Source organism: Notechis scutatus, chromosome 16, assembly GCF_049901735.1.
Source record: "Notechis scutatus isolate UNSWTSFEM ecotype Mainland chromosome 16, rNotScu1.2, whole genome shotgun sequence".
Lineage (NCBI taxonomy): Eukaryota > Metazoa > Chordata > Lepidosauria > Squamata > Elapidae > Notechis > Notechis scutatus.
The window spans coordinates 1,740,434-1,752,982 of record NC_142024.1 but is presented as its reverse complement, the minus strand read 5'-3'; the positions used below and the strand labels follow the sequence as shown (position 1 = coordinate 1,752,982).

General features: G+C 47.4%; 1 protein-coding gene across 3 annotated transcripts in view; it reads right to left on the bottom strand.

Annotated features, from left to right (window-relative positions):
* Positions 1 to 12,549, bottom strand: part of TP73 (tumor protein p73) — a 33,432-nt gene that overhangs the window by 7,062 nt on the left and 13,821 nt on the right. For all 3 annotated transcript variants that reach the window (XM_087944483.1, XM_087944481.1, XM_087944482.1), the window contains 3 exons: positions 2,387 to 2,573; positions 1,263 to 1,378; positions 531 to 640 (listed from right to left, as the gene is read on the bottom strand). In XM_087944483.1, the coding sequence (XP_087800609.1) occupies positions 531 to 640; positions 1,263 to 1,378; positions 2,387 to 2,573 (413 nt within the window). The remainder of the gene's footprint in view (positions 1 to 530; positions 641 to 1,262; positions 1,379 to 2,386; positions 2,574 to 12,549) is intronic.

The window sequence follows — 12,549 nt, the reverse complement described above, 5'->3', positions numbered from 1 at the left end:
ACTTCCGGCCTGCTGGGATTTGGGGTTTTTAACGGCCACATGAGAGAACCAGTTTCACGTCGTGGCGATGGCATCAGGCTAGAAACGGTTCTAATCTCACCTTGGGAAGAAAGCCAGCTGGTTGACCTTGAGCCAGCCACTCTTTTTCAGCCCTAGGAAGGAGGCAATGGCAAAAAAAACTTGCCAAGAAAACCACAGTGTCTGAAAATCGGGACACGATTAAAAAAAAAAAAAGTGCCCTGCAAATTGTGCCATACTAGAAGCCGCAAAATATCTTCAATCGGCTCGGTGGGGTTTCTCAAACCCTTGGAAAACTTTTACAAGGATCAAACAACTTTTCCAGTTTGGGTGGAAAGCAAACATTGCAAAATTCTCACAGGGTATGGGAGGGTCCCCCAATTCTACAAAATCTCTCGTACGGAGTGTCTGGTTTTCTCAAAACAAAGCCAACTCCCGGCGCTCGGGTTCTAATCTCAACAACGACCTTGCAGACCGGGACTCCAGAGAAGCACCAAAGGGGCTGAACTCACTCTCTCGTCTCCAGCGTGATGATGATTAAAATCGGTCTCCGGTTCATGCCTCCCACGCAGCTGCTGTTGCACATGAAGTTGTACAGGATGGTGGTAAATTCGGTGCCCACCTTGACGAGACCAAACAAGAGGGAGGTTCAATTTCCAAACGAACGGAGAGTGGAATGCATAAGCTACGTGTTCGGACCCAGCTCCCCAAACACAACAAACCCTCTGTAGTTAAATCAATGATTCCTTTATTTGGGCCACAACACACAAGAAAATGACCCTGGCTACCTGGTACGTGGCTTTTCTCATTTCCCCAGTCTCCCCTCCAACTCCTAACCCACCCTGACCCTGCTTAGCTTGCAGCTGGGTTCTGTTGTCCCTTTAAATGAGACTCTTACAGACGTGGCTGCGGTTTTTCAGATAGCCACCAGATGGCAGCAGATTTGTTCTCACTAACCTTTATTGCTGCCTGCAAACACATCCATTCCGCCCATGAAAATTAACCCCGTAATGGAAATCTTGGCTCAATATCAAAAGGGAAATCAAAGGTTCAGCCTTCACTCCTTTTGAGGCGATTAAGTTTGCAAGAATAATTTCTTGAATGCACCGGTTTCCCGGCCCCGAGCACTGCCAATCCTTTCCCCCCCAAAAAAACCTTAAAGAGGACTAGCACCTTTGGTAGCCCAACAGGGGGACAAAGAGCAAAGCAAAGCATCCCATAAATTTGCAGGCCCGGCACATCACCTGGGGGGACTCGTAAGGGACCATGACGCTCTGCCTTCCCGTCACGGGGTCATCGACATACTGGGAGAGATTGTTGCCTTCTACGCGGATTAAATGGCTGGCGGGCGCCGAGAGGCCTAGAAAACCAAGAAAATCGATTTATTGCAAAGTTGCAGATTTGAGCAAGGGAATTGCATTGCAGCTGGAGAAGGAAAAATGTCGAATTATCTGGATTTAATTCATGATGGCTGTGCAAAACCGCGATCAGCTATATTGCCCCTGTCCTTGGAGGCTCCATCAAGGGCAGGTGCAGCCACTATGAAAATACTTCCAAGGCAAATCTTTTCCTACTGTAATATTATTATTATTATTATTATTATTATTATGAATATTAACATCTCATCTGGTATAATCCCTTTCCCTCCCCACCACATCTCTTTTTGGGATTGCAAGATATTCTTTACTAAACAGCGACCCCAGTCCTCGCTTTATGACGGAAGACAGATACGGTTCATTTAGCGACCGTTTGAAGTGACAACAGCCGAGAAAAAAGTGTCTTACGCCTATTTTTTTCACACTTGGGACTTTTGCAGCATCCCTGTGCTCAAAATTCGGACGCTTGGCAACCGATTCATATTTGTGACTGTCATAGTTATCAACTCTTCAATCAGACAGCAATCAATCCATCATTCAATTGATTAATCAAATTTCCCAAGGGAAATTTTGCAAGGAATTTTTTTTTAAAAAAATATATAGGATGGTTAAGGAGTCTCTAAATGAATTTTTTTTTAAAAAAGAACATCCCAAAGTCTAAATTTAAAGAGGCAGATAACCAGAAGCCTCTTAAGAATGGTGTACTGGCCTAGAGGTGGGAGCACTCGCCCTCACAATCCGGAGGCTTTGAGTTCAATCCTAGGTAGAGGCAGATATTTCTCTTTCTGGGCACACTGAGAATGAACAAAACTCCGCTCTGGCAACAGGAAGGGCATCTGGCCACTAAAAACACTCTGCTAGCTCCAAGGGATTTACAGGGTCATTAAATGATGATGATAATAACCAGAAGCCTCTTCTATGGAACGGAAAAAAAACGCATTCAGAGAAGCAAAGAGGCGAGTTTGAGAGAGAAAGGATGGGAAAGATCGCACCGTCGTTGAAATCGCGTCCAAGTTCATGATTCGGGCACCGCTTGACCACTTCCGTGACGTGTTCGGCCTTCTTGTATACTGGCATGGCTCGGATGACCGTCCCAGGAGGAGGCGGCGTGGAGACCTTAATCTGGATTGGACATGTCTTTGCAATCTGACAGTAGAGTTTCTTCAGCAGAGGCGAATACTGGAAATCGGAATAGAATTTGCGTAAATCAACCGAGGCCTGTTTGTTTCTCCAGCCTACAACCTCTCCAGCTCCCATTTTTCATGTCATTTATCATCATTATTTTACAGCCTGAAAATTCGCTTTTTTTCCCCCTTGAGCCTAATTTTTCTCTAGCGCATCACTCTTTTAAATTTAACGTTTCAGGCCCATTCAAAGCAGCAGCGGCAGCAATTCAAGTCATCGCAAAGTCAAAAGGGTGTTCTTCAAGATGTTTCTAGTCCTCAGTGCTAAAGCTTCACGCTTCCAGTCCTCAGCGCCCAACTTTGCAACCGGCCCTTGGAAAATACCTACCCCAAAAGAGCTTTCTGCTTTTAACTTTCTAAAAAAACAAAAACAAAACAAACCCCATAATATTCTTGTGGGCAGGCTTCAAAGGAGATGCGCAACGGGTGAATTTTAGATTGTTTGGACTGGATTAAATCAATTCAAAGGCGGAAATTGGACAGCTCTTCTTCGTCAACGCGGCCCGTGCAAAATTTTTAAATTGCGGCACGCTTTTAAAGGACAATTTTGTCCAGGCTTTGAACATTTCCTTAGGATTATTATCAGTGAAGCTCTCGCTGAAGGCAGCCTGCGGTGGGGAAAATCCAACTACTCTTTTCCTAATTCATCCAGACGTCAACCATTTGCCAACCTGGATTTTATTCCCGTCAACCTGTCAAGTTGCTACCCTAAAGCTCAATTATCGGCTCATCGTCTTAAAGCCGGGTTCCTTTTGCATTCGTTCATTTTCTCTCTCTCTCTCTCTCTCTCTTTTTTTGCAAAGCCAAAAAGAAAATTGACTTTGCCGCCAGGGGGGGGACAGGGTTTTGCGTTCAAAACGCTTCTCAGGCAGCATCTGTAGCGCAAAGTTGAGAAGGGCAGCTATAGATCTTGAGTAAATCAAACCAGGGAGTCCTTGACTTAACCGTTTTGTTTAGTGACCTGATGGCACTCCATGAAGGGGAGGAGAAGTGGCCACGTCTTTTGCGTTGGGATGTCGTGACTCACAATATGACACTGCTGTGACTCTCTGGGAACTAGTGATCCTCGTGGCTTAGCGGTGGGGATTGGCAATTTTGTTTTAGAGGAGGGTTGCACAACCCTTTGCGATGTTAAGACGGCGGTGGGGTGGTTCAACTGCCAGAAGGAGGGAGGGAGGAAGAGGAAAGCTTGGAAGGAAGGAGGGAGAGAGAGGAAGGAAAGAAAAGGGAGATGGGGAAGAGAGGAGAGGGAGGAAGAGGAAGGAAGGAGAGAAAAAGGAGATGAAGGAGGGAGGAAAATGAAGGTTTGGAAGGAAGGAGGAGAGGAGGGAGGAGGGGAAATGAGGGAAAGAGGTTAAATGGAAGGGAAGGAGGAGACAGGAAGGAGAGAAAAGGAGATGGGGAAGAGAGGGAGGGAGGAAGAGGAAGGAAGAGAGAAAAAAGGGAGGGGGAAGGAAGAGAGGAAAATGAAGGTTTGGAAGGAGGAGGAAGAGAGAGGGAGGAAGAAAGAGAGAAAAGATGGGGAGAGAGGGAAGAGAAGGGAAAGAAAAAGGAGATGGGGAAAGAAGGAAGGAGAGGCAGACAGGAAGGAGAGAAAAGGGAGATGGGGAAGAGAGAGAGGGAGGAAGAGGAAGGAAGGAGAGAAAAAGGAGATGAAGGAGGGAGGAAAATGAAGTTTTGGAAGGAAGGAGGGAAGGGAGAGAGGGAGGAAGAAAGGAGAGAAAAGGGAGATGGGGAAGAGAGGGAGAGAGGAAGAAGGAGATGGGGAAAGAAGGGAAGGAGGGAGTAAGAGGAAGGATTGGAAGGGAAGGAAGAAAGGGAGGAAGGAGGGAGGAAGGGGAAAGAAATAAGGAAAGGAAGGAAGGAGAGGAAGAAGAAGAGGGAGAGAAAGAAGGGAGGGAGGGAGATAGAGGAAGTCAGGGAGCGGAGGGGAGTGTAAGGAAGAGAGAGAGAGAAAGGAAAAGGAAGAAGGAAGGAAGGAAAAAGAAGGAAGACTGACACAAACCATGGTTAGGCCAAGCCACTTTCCCCATCCAGCCAGTTAACACACCCCCGGGACTCACCCTCCCCCCGCTTGGCCTTCCAGCCAAGAGACCCTGCCCTCTGCAGAGGGGCAGCCCTTGACCCAGGCCAAGGTGTGCAGGGGCTCCTGGTTCCTCTCCCCCACCCTTGGCTTCCCCATTCGGGGGGGCGGGGGAGGGTTTGAGAGCACGGCTCGGCTTGCCTATCCCGCCAGGGCAAGCCTCACCGCCGTGCCAAGCATTCCGCCCGCTTCCCGCGGAAAGGCCGAGCCCTGTGCCAAGCCTCCCACCCACCAGCGCTTGCACACATGCTCGGAAATCCCTGGATCTGAAGATCACCTCACACACACACACACACACACACACACACCCCAAACTCCACACAGGTATGTTTTGACGCCAAAGCAGCTGCCTCCTGTCCGGACACGCAGCCTCCCTCCCTCTGTGCCAGCGGTTCCCGTTGGGAGGGGAGGATGATGGGAGCTGGAGTCAGCAAGAAGCGGGGGAAGAAGGGATGGAGGGGCCAGGAGAAGGATTGGAAAGGAGGGGAGGAAGAAAGGGGGAGGGAAGGAGGGAGGGAAGGAAGAAAAGGAAAGGGAGATGGGGAAGGAAGAAAGGAAGGAAGGAGAGTGAGAGAGGTGAGAGTGAGGTAGGGAAGGGAAGGGAAAGGATTGATGGACCAAAGAAGAAAGGAAAGCAAAGGAAAGAAAGGAAAGGGAAGGAAGGAAGGAAGGAAGGAAGGAAGGAAGGAAGGAAGGAAGGAAGGAAGGAAGGAAGGAAGGCAACAGGGGAAGGAAGAAGGCAACAGGAAAGGATGGATGGACCAAAGAAGAAAGGAAAGGAAGGAAGGAAAGAAAGAAAAAGAGAAAGGCAGGAAGGCGAAAGAAAGGAAGGAAACAGGGAGGGAAGGAAAGGATGGATGGACCAAAGGCAGGAGGGAGGGAGGGAGGGGAAAGATTGGAAGGGAGGGGAGGAAGAGAAGGAGGGAGGGAGGGTGGAAGGAGAGGGAGGTGAGAGGGAGGGAGGGAAGGGAAAGGATGGATGGACCAATGAAGAAAGGAAAGAAAGAGGAAGGAAACTGGGAAGGAGGGAAAGGATGGATGAACCAAAGGAAGGAGAATGAGAGTGATGGAAGGAAGGAAGGAAGGAAGGAAGGAAGGAAGGAAGGAAGGAAGGAAGGAAGGAAGGAGAGCGAGAAAAGACCGAAGGAAATAAAAGTAGATAGATGCATAGAAGAGCAAGAAAGGATGAATGAAGGAAAAACTAGAGACGTTTCCCCTCCTAACCATCCATAAAAGGTTTCCCAAGAAAACAAAATGCCTCAAAATTCCTGCATTTAAACCACAACAACCCAACCCTGAAGTCTAAATTATTCCAACTCTTTCCCCCTCGGTGGGCAGCTCTCCCCATCCTTCCGTAGCCCTGAGTCACTGCAAAGACCCCTCCTCTGCCCCCCATGGCTTAAAAGAAGCTGGCTCCCCCTCCCTCCCATCTTTCATCCCCAGCTCAATCCCCCCCTTCCTTCCTTCCCAGCAAAGCCCCCTCCTCCCTTTAGCCCACCTCCCCCTTTGGCTCATCCCTGGAGCAATTGGGAGGCGAGGGGAATTTGCAGAAGAGAAGAAACCCAGCCAAAAGATAAACCGATTGGGTACACACCTGTGTTGTGTGTGTGTGTGTGTGTACGCACCGATTGATTTTATGAAAACTTTGGATTTCTTAATCAAAAATAAAATTTAAGCATCTCCCTTAAGCGGAAAAGCCACTTCTGATTTTTTTGTGGGGACTAAGAAACGAAATGGAAGTCATTAAAAAAAAAAAAAGGAATTATAGTTCTACAATAGGGTTGTATAAGGTTTCCTGCTCGAGCAAGGGGGCTGGACTAGAAGACCTCCAAGGTCCCTTCCAACACCGCTATTCCGTAAGCTGTAAAAGAGGTGAAGTTTTATGATTCCAATTTTAATCTCTTTCCAACTCTGAGTGGCCTCTTTTTTGCCTTCAAGGAAAAGCATTGTGTTTTTCTTTTTGGGGTGCAATTATGCTAAAGTATGGTTTGTTTAAAGCTGGTTTGTGGAATAAACCACCAAGGACTGAAGGCATGGGACACGTTTGGTCACCAACAACAAGCAAGCTTCAGTTTAATCATATCTTTATATTTAGATAGTTAAATAGATGGATGGATAGATAGATAGATGGATGGATGGATGGATGGATAGATAGATACATGATAGGTAGATAGAAGATAGATGGATGGATGGATGGATGGATAGATAAATAGATAGATAGATAGATAGATGATAGATAGATAGATAGATAGATAGATAGATAGATAGATAGATAGATAGATAGATGGATGGATGGATGGATGGATGGATGGATGGATGGATGGATGGATAGAAATATACATATCTGTATACATACATAATATAATATGTAGATATACATATTTATATATTTAGATTTGCAATATTTATAACCCTCTGCATGGATTCCAGGTGGGGTAGACTCCTAGCTGGAAGGGACCTTGGAGGTCATCTAGTCCAACCCAGTGGACGTATCCTCGTGTACACTCACGTCCCCTCCAAATAGAATAAATCTTGAATCTTGGCTTGTGTCCTAGCATGGTGGCTAGGACGAAATCGCTTGGGCGGTTCATCAGCCAGGGTTCCCACCTTAACGTGCTTGCATCTGAGAAGCAACCGATCATCGTTTATTGATCGGGGAGCGCAAAACCCCCTGTCTCGGGGCATCGCGTGCACATAATCCTCCAAGGGGTCTTGTTTGTGGCTGGGCTGGCTTGGCTTCCCAGAAAGGAGAGCATCTTCCAGGGAAGGGAGCACCCCCCCACCTCCGCCGCAAACCCAAAACAAGAGAGGAGCAGTTCTGTGCATGTTGGTTTGTCCTGCCATGTTGGGACAGGAAGAGCGGAGAGGAGCCCCGGGGCCATGGCAGCGATCCTCGTCGCACGCAAAGGCGCTTCCGCCTCTGTCAAGCCCCAACAGCTCCCGCCAGGCGGCCCCAGAGAGGGTGAGGATGGCAACAACAGCCCCTGCGGAGGGGAGGGGGCCACACCTGCCAAGGGTGCCTTGTTCTCTGGAAGCTGGGCAGGTCTGGCAGGGGAAGCTGGGGGGGGGGAGAGTTGGACCCACCCTGGTTCTTGGGAAGGAAGCAGGCAGCCCTGCTCTCCAAATTGAGACAGACAGACAGACCTTCCTTCCTTTCCCCCCTTCCTTCCTTTTTTCCTTCCTTCTTTCCTCCCTCCCTCCCTTTTTTCCTTCCTTCTTTCCTCCCTCCCTTCTTTCTTTCCTTCCTTTCCTCCTCCCTTTTTTCTTCCTTCCTTCCTTTCCTCCCAAACTCCCTCCCTTTTTCCTCCCTCCCTCTTTATTTCCTTCCTTCCTTTCCTTTCCTCCCAAACTCCCTCCCTTTTCCTCCCTTCCTCCCTTTTGATTTCCTTCCTTCCTTCCTTCCTCCTTCCTTCCCTTTTTTCCTTCCTTCCTTCCTCCTTCCCTCCCTTTTTCTTTCCTTCCTTCCTTTCCTCCCAACTCCCTCCCTTTTCCTCCCTCCCTCTTTATTTCCTTCCTTCCTTTCCTCCCAAACTCCCTCCCTTTTTCCTTCCTCCCTTTTGATTTCCTTCCTTCCTTCCTTCCTCCTTCCCTCCCTTTTTCCTTCCTTCCTTTCCTCCCAAACTCCCTCCCTTTTTCCTTCCCCCTTTTTATTTCCTTCCTTCCTTCCTTCCTCCTTCCTTCCTTCCTTCCTTCCTTCCTTCCTTCCTTCCTTCCTTCCTTCCTTCCTTCCTTCCTAGACAGTAGAGTAGAATAGAATAGAATAGAATAGAGAATACAATACAATAATACAGAAAATAAAATGGAATAATATAGAATGAAGAATAGAATAGACGAACAATAGAATATAATAGAACATAGAATAGAAACTTAATTGTCACTTTAAATATACACTAATCAGCAAAAAATCAAAATGAAAATTTCATTGCATTCAGCTCTCAAAAGATAAGCCCTGTGCATATTGCAGGCTTTTGACAACTCTGTTACCAAAAGTGTGATTCTGGATTGCGCGGAAATGCACAAACCGGGCGAGGGGGAGTTGTGCTGCGATTGTGTTTGTGTGTTGTTTGGGGGAAGAGAGCCGGGGTGGGGGTGGGGGGGACCTGGGGAGCCTCATTTCCTTACCGCCTTTTGTACAAGCAGCTGCGAGGCGTCCCATCCGCAGGGCAGGCCCAGGCAGATTGCGCGAGAAAGGTGCTAATAACACACATGTCGTCTCGCTCTGGCGTGTAGCGGCTTGCAAACCGCAAATACCGTTAACCAGCTTGGCAAAATCTGTCCGGACAGATCCAGGGAGGGGAAAGACACGCGGGGTCCTGCAACGTGCCTCTTCCTATGGTGGGGAGTCCTCCACTTACGACCGCAAGGGAGGCCCCCCCCCCCAATTTTGGTGGCTAAGGGAGAGATTTCTTCTGTGAATTTAACCCCCGGCTCACAAACCAGGGCTGAACCCTTTGGAATAAAGCATTGAATTCTTATTGCTTCAGGAACAGAATAAGAGCAAGATTGTTATTCTGTTGACGAGTTTGCCATTTGTCAGGAATACGGAGCACAGAGGAAGGGAGGGAGGAAGGAAGAAAGGAAGGGGAAAGAAGGAGAATAGAAAAAGAAATTAGGAAGGAAGGAGAATAGAAAAAGAAATTAGGAAGGAAGAAAGGAAATAGAAAAAGAAATTGGAAGGAAGGAGAATAGAAAAGAAATTAGGAAGGAAGGAAGGGAAAGAAGGAGAATAGAAAAATAGGAAGGAAGGAAGGAAGGAAGGAAGGGAAAGAAGGAGAATAGAAAAGAAATTAGGAAGGAAGAATAGAAAAGAAATTAGGAAGGAAGGAGAATAGAAAAGAAATTAGGAAGGAAGGAAGGAAAGAAGGAGAATAGAAAAGAAATTAGGAAGGAAGGAGGAATAGAAAAAGAAAGAAGAAGAAAGGAGAATTTGAAGAAAGAATAGAAGAAATTGGAAAGAAAGAATAGAAAAGAAATTGGAAGGAAGGAAGAATAGAAAGAAATTAGGAAGAAAGGTGGAAGGAAAGGAAGGGGAAAGAAGGAGAATAGAAAAGATGAAGGAAGAGGAGAATAGAAGAAATTAGGAAGAAGTGGAAGGAAAGGAAAGGAAGAAGGAGAATAGAAAAGAAAGGAAGAATATAGAAAGACATTAGGAAGGAAGGAGGAGGGAAGGAAGGAACGGAAAGTAGAATAGAAAAAGAAACATAGGTAGGTGGGAAGGGAGGGGAAAGAAGGAGAATAGAAAAAGAAATTAGGAAGGAAGGAGGGAGAGAGGGAAGGAAGGAGGACAAGAAGGAAAAGGAAAGGAGAATACAAGAAATTAGGAGCGAAACAAGGGAGGAGGGAAGGAAGGAAAGAAAGAAGGAAGGAAAAGGAAAGTAGGAGAACAGAAAAAGAAATGTAGGTAGGTAGGTAGGGAAGGGAAGAAGGAAGGATAACCCCCTGCCCAAGCAGGAGACCCTATCTAATGATGCTATCAGGTCTCTTGCCTTGAGCAGGGGTTGGACTAGAAGACCTCCTAGGTCCCTTCCAGCCCTAGGATGCCGCCTTCCTGGTTCTTTTCATCTTATTGACGAGACCGCAACAAATAATAATTTCAGGGACGTTTTTGTTCCTAAAAGAAGTAGTCTTTTTTACGGAGTTACAGATTCATTTCTGCCCCCTCCCCCATAAAAGGCCAAATTTAGGAAGCCAAGCTCCATTGCGGCTTGCCCCCTCTCCTGCCTCTGCAGACCCCCCAAAACCCAAGCCCTTCCTCCGCCCCCAAATGCCAATTAGGCCAGATGGAGGCGAGGTTGCCCCCCCAACAACCCTGCCAGTTGCCAGGCCATCCAAGGGGATTCGCACGACTGGAGGTGGATTTGTGAAAAATATTAATTATCTCTCGGTTGGGAAAAGGAGCAACAGCTGTTGGAGCAGTTCCTAATTTCCAACATGCCCAAACAGGCAGATCCCCAATTTTTATTTTTATTTTTATTTTTGCACCGGTTGGCGTGTAACCGTCCTTCCAAGCACCGCCACAGCTGACCGATCGCCCGTGTGTGTGTGTGTGTGTGAAGAGGGAAGGGTGAAAACGCGCTGGGGATTGTGGTGTTTCGTTTGCTTTTCAAAGAAGGTGTGCGACTAGGGCAATATGTATATATTAGCTGGATCCCCATGGGCTTCGCTACGAAGCTATGTGGTGGGGCTTAATTTTGGGGGAGGAAAATAAGGAGGGGAAAATTCTGCCTCTGCCTACCAGCATCCATCACCTAAGCGTCCTGTCGGTGTGTGAGAGAGTGGAGGGCTGTTTGGAAACTGAAACCATATTTGCTCTGTGAGCAAGAAGGAGACAGCAAGGAGCCTGGGCGTGGCTTAGCTCAACTGTTCTGTATTAAAGCTGGTTGCTGCTGTGAAACCGAAACTGAAACTCCTCTCCTCTGCTTGTGTTTTGCATTTGGAAGAGATTTCTTTTCAGGTGGGTGGGGGGAGGGGGAGTAGAACTGCTTAGCATCAGAGCCAGGGGTGGGATTCTACCAGTTTGCACCTATTCGCTAGAACCGTTTGTTAACCTTCTAAGCAGTTCGGAGAACCGGTTGTTAGAAGAAATTACTGGGCTAATCCTGTAAGGAAGGCAGGAAGGAAACATTCTGGTATTGCTTACGGAAACTGCCTCTCCATTAACCCTTATTACGTTATTGGCAGGACTAGACTTCCTGTCTCTGGAACGTCTCTGGAGTTTTTTCCCCCCTCCTTCGCTGGTACTTTTCTTGTGTGGAGGGACCATTCAAAGTTACAGTGGCACTGAAAAAAATGACTTATGACCGTTTTTCACACTTATGACTGTTGCAGCATCCCCAAGTCATGAGAGGCCAAGGCAAGGAGATGCGTGCCTCAATGTGAGTGATGTTGAGTTGGCCACGCCCAGCCAGTCACATGACCATCAAGCCACACCCACCAACTAAGCCACGCCCACAGAACCAGTTGTTAAAAAAAATTGAATCCCACCCCTGATCAGAGCGTGTTAATAATAATAATCATAGGAAATACTCTAAATGCTCTGATGATATATATTTCCTCCAACTTTCGTCACAGATGACTAGAAGATTAGCTGGGTTGTGGATGGCTCTCAGGAAGGCCGGGCGATGCATTTGGCCAGTTTGGGATATGAAGGTTCATGCAAAAAATAAAAAATAAAATAAAATCACAAGAATTGTGGGGTTATTCGATGCCCAATTACTTTCTGGATGATTTGGGGCTCCAATTAGATATTTTGTTTTCCTTCATCTCAATTTTTTTTTTTTTGGAAAAAAAACCCCGAACTTGGTTGGGTCTGGCCCCCCCCCCCCCCCCCATGACTTTGGGATACCCCCCACCCCCAAGACTCCCCCCCCCCCCCCCCCCCCCCCCCCCCCCCCCCCCCCCCCCCCCCCCCCCCCCCCCCCCCAGCCCCCCCCCCCCCCCCCCTAAGATGGCGTTTGGGTTCTTTCCATTAGGACCCTCCCCCCCCCCCCCCCCCCATCCTCCGGGTCGCCTATTCCTTCACACCGCTTCAAAATCCCCCCAATTGCCTCTGGAAGCTGAATTTTTGGACGTTTTTGCAGTAAAGGCAAAAGAATTTTTAACACGTGAGAAATGCTGAACAAAACTTGTACTGGCGACGAAGGCTCAGCCAGTAAATTGCTAGCTCCATTCAGTTGTCTCTGACTCCACCCCTCAAGTGATTACGGAGTCATTAAAAGAAGACGATTCTGCAGTAGTCCTTGGGTTACAACAGCAACTGAGCCCAAAATTTATGTTGCTAAGTGAAACATTTGTTAAGTGAGTTTTTGCCCCATTTTATGAGCTTTCTTGTCGTTAAGTGAATCACTGTGGTTGTTAAATTAATAGCATGGTCATTAAGCAAATCTGG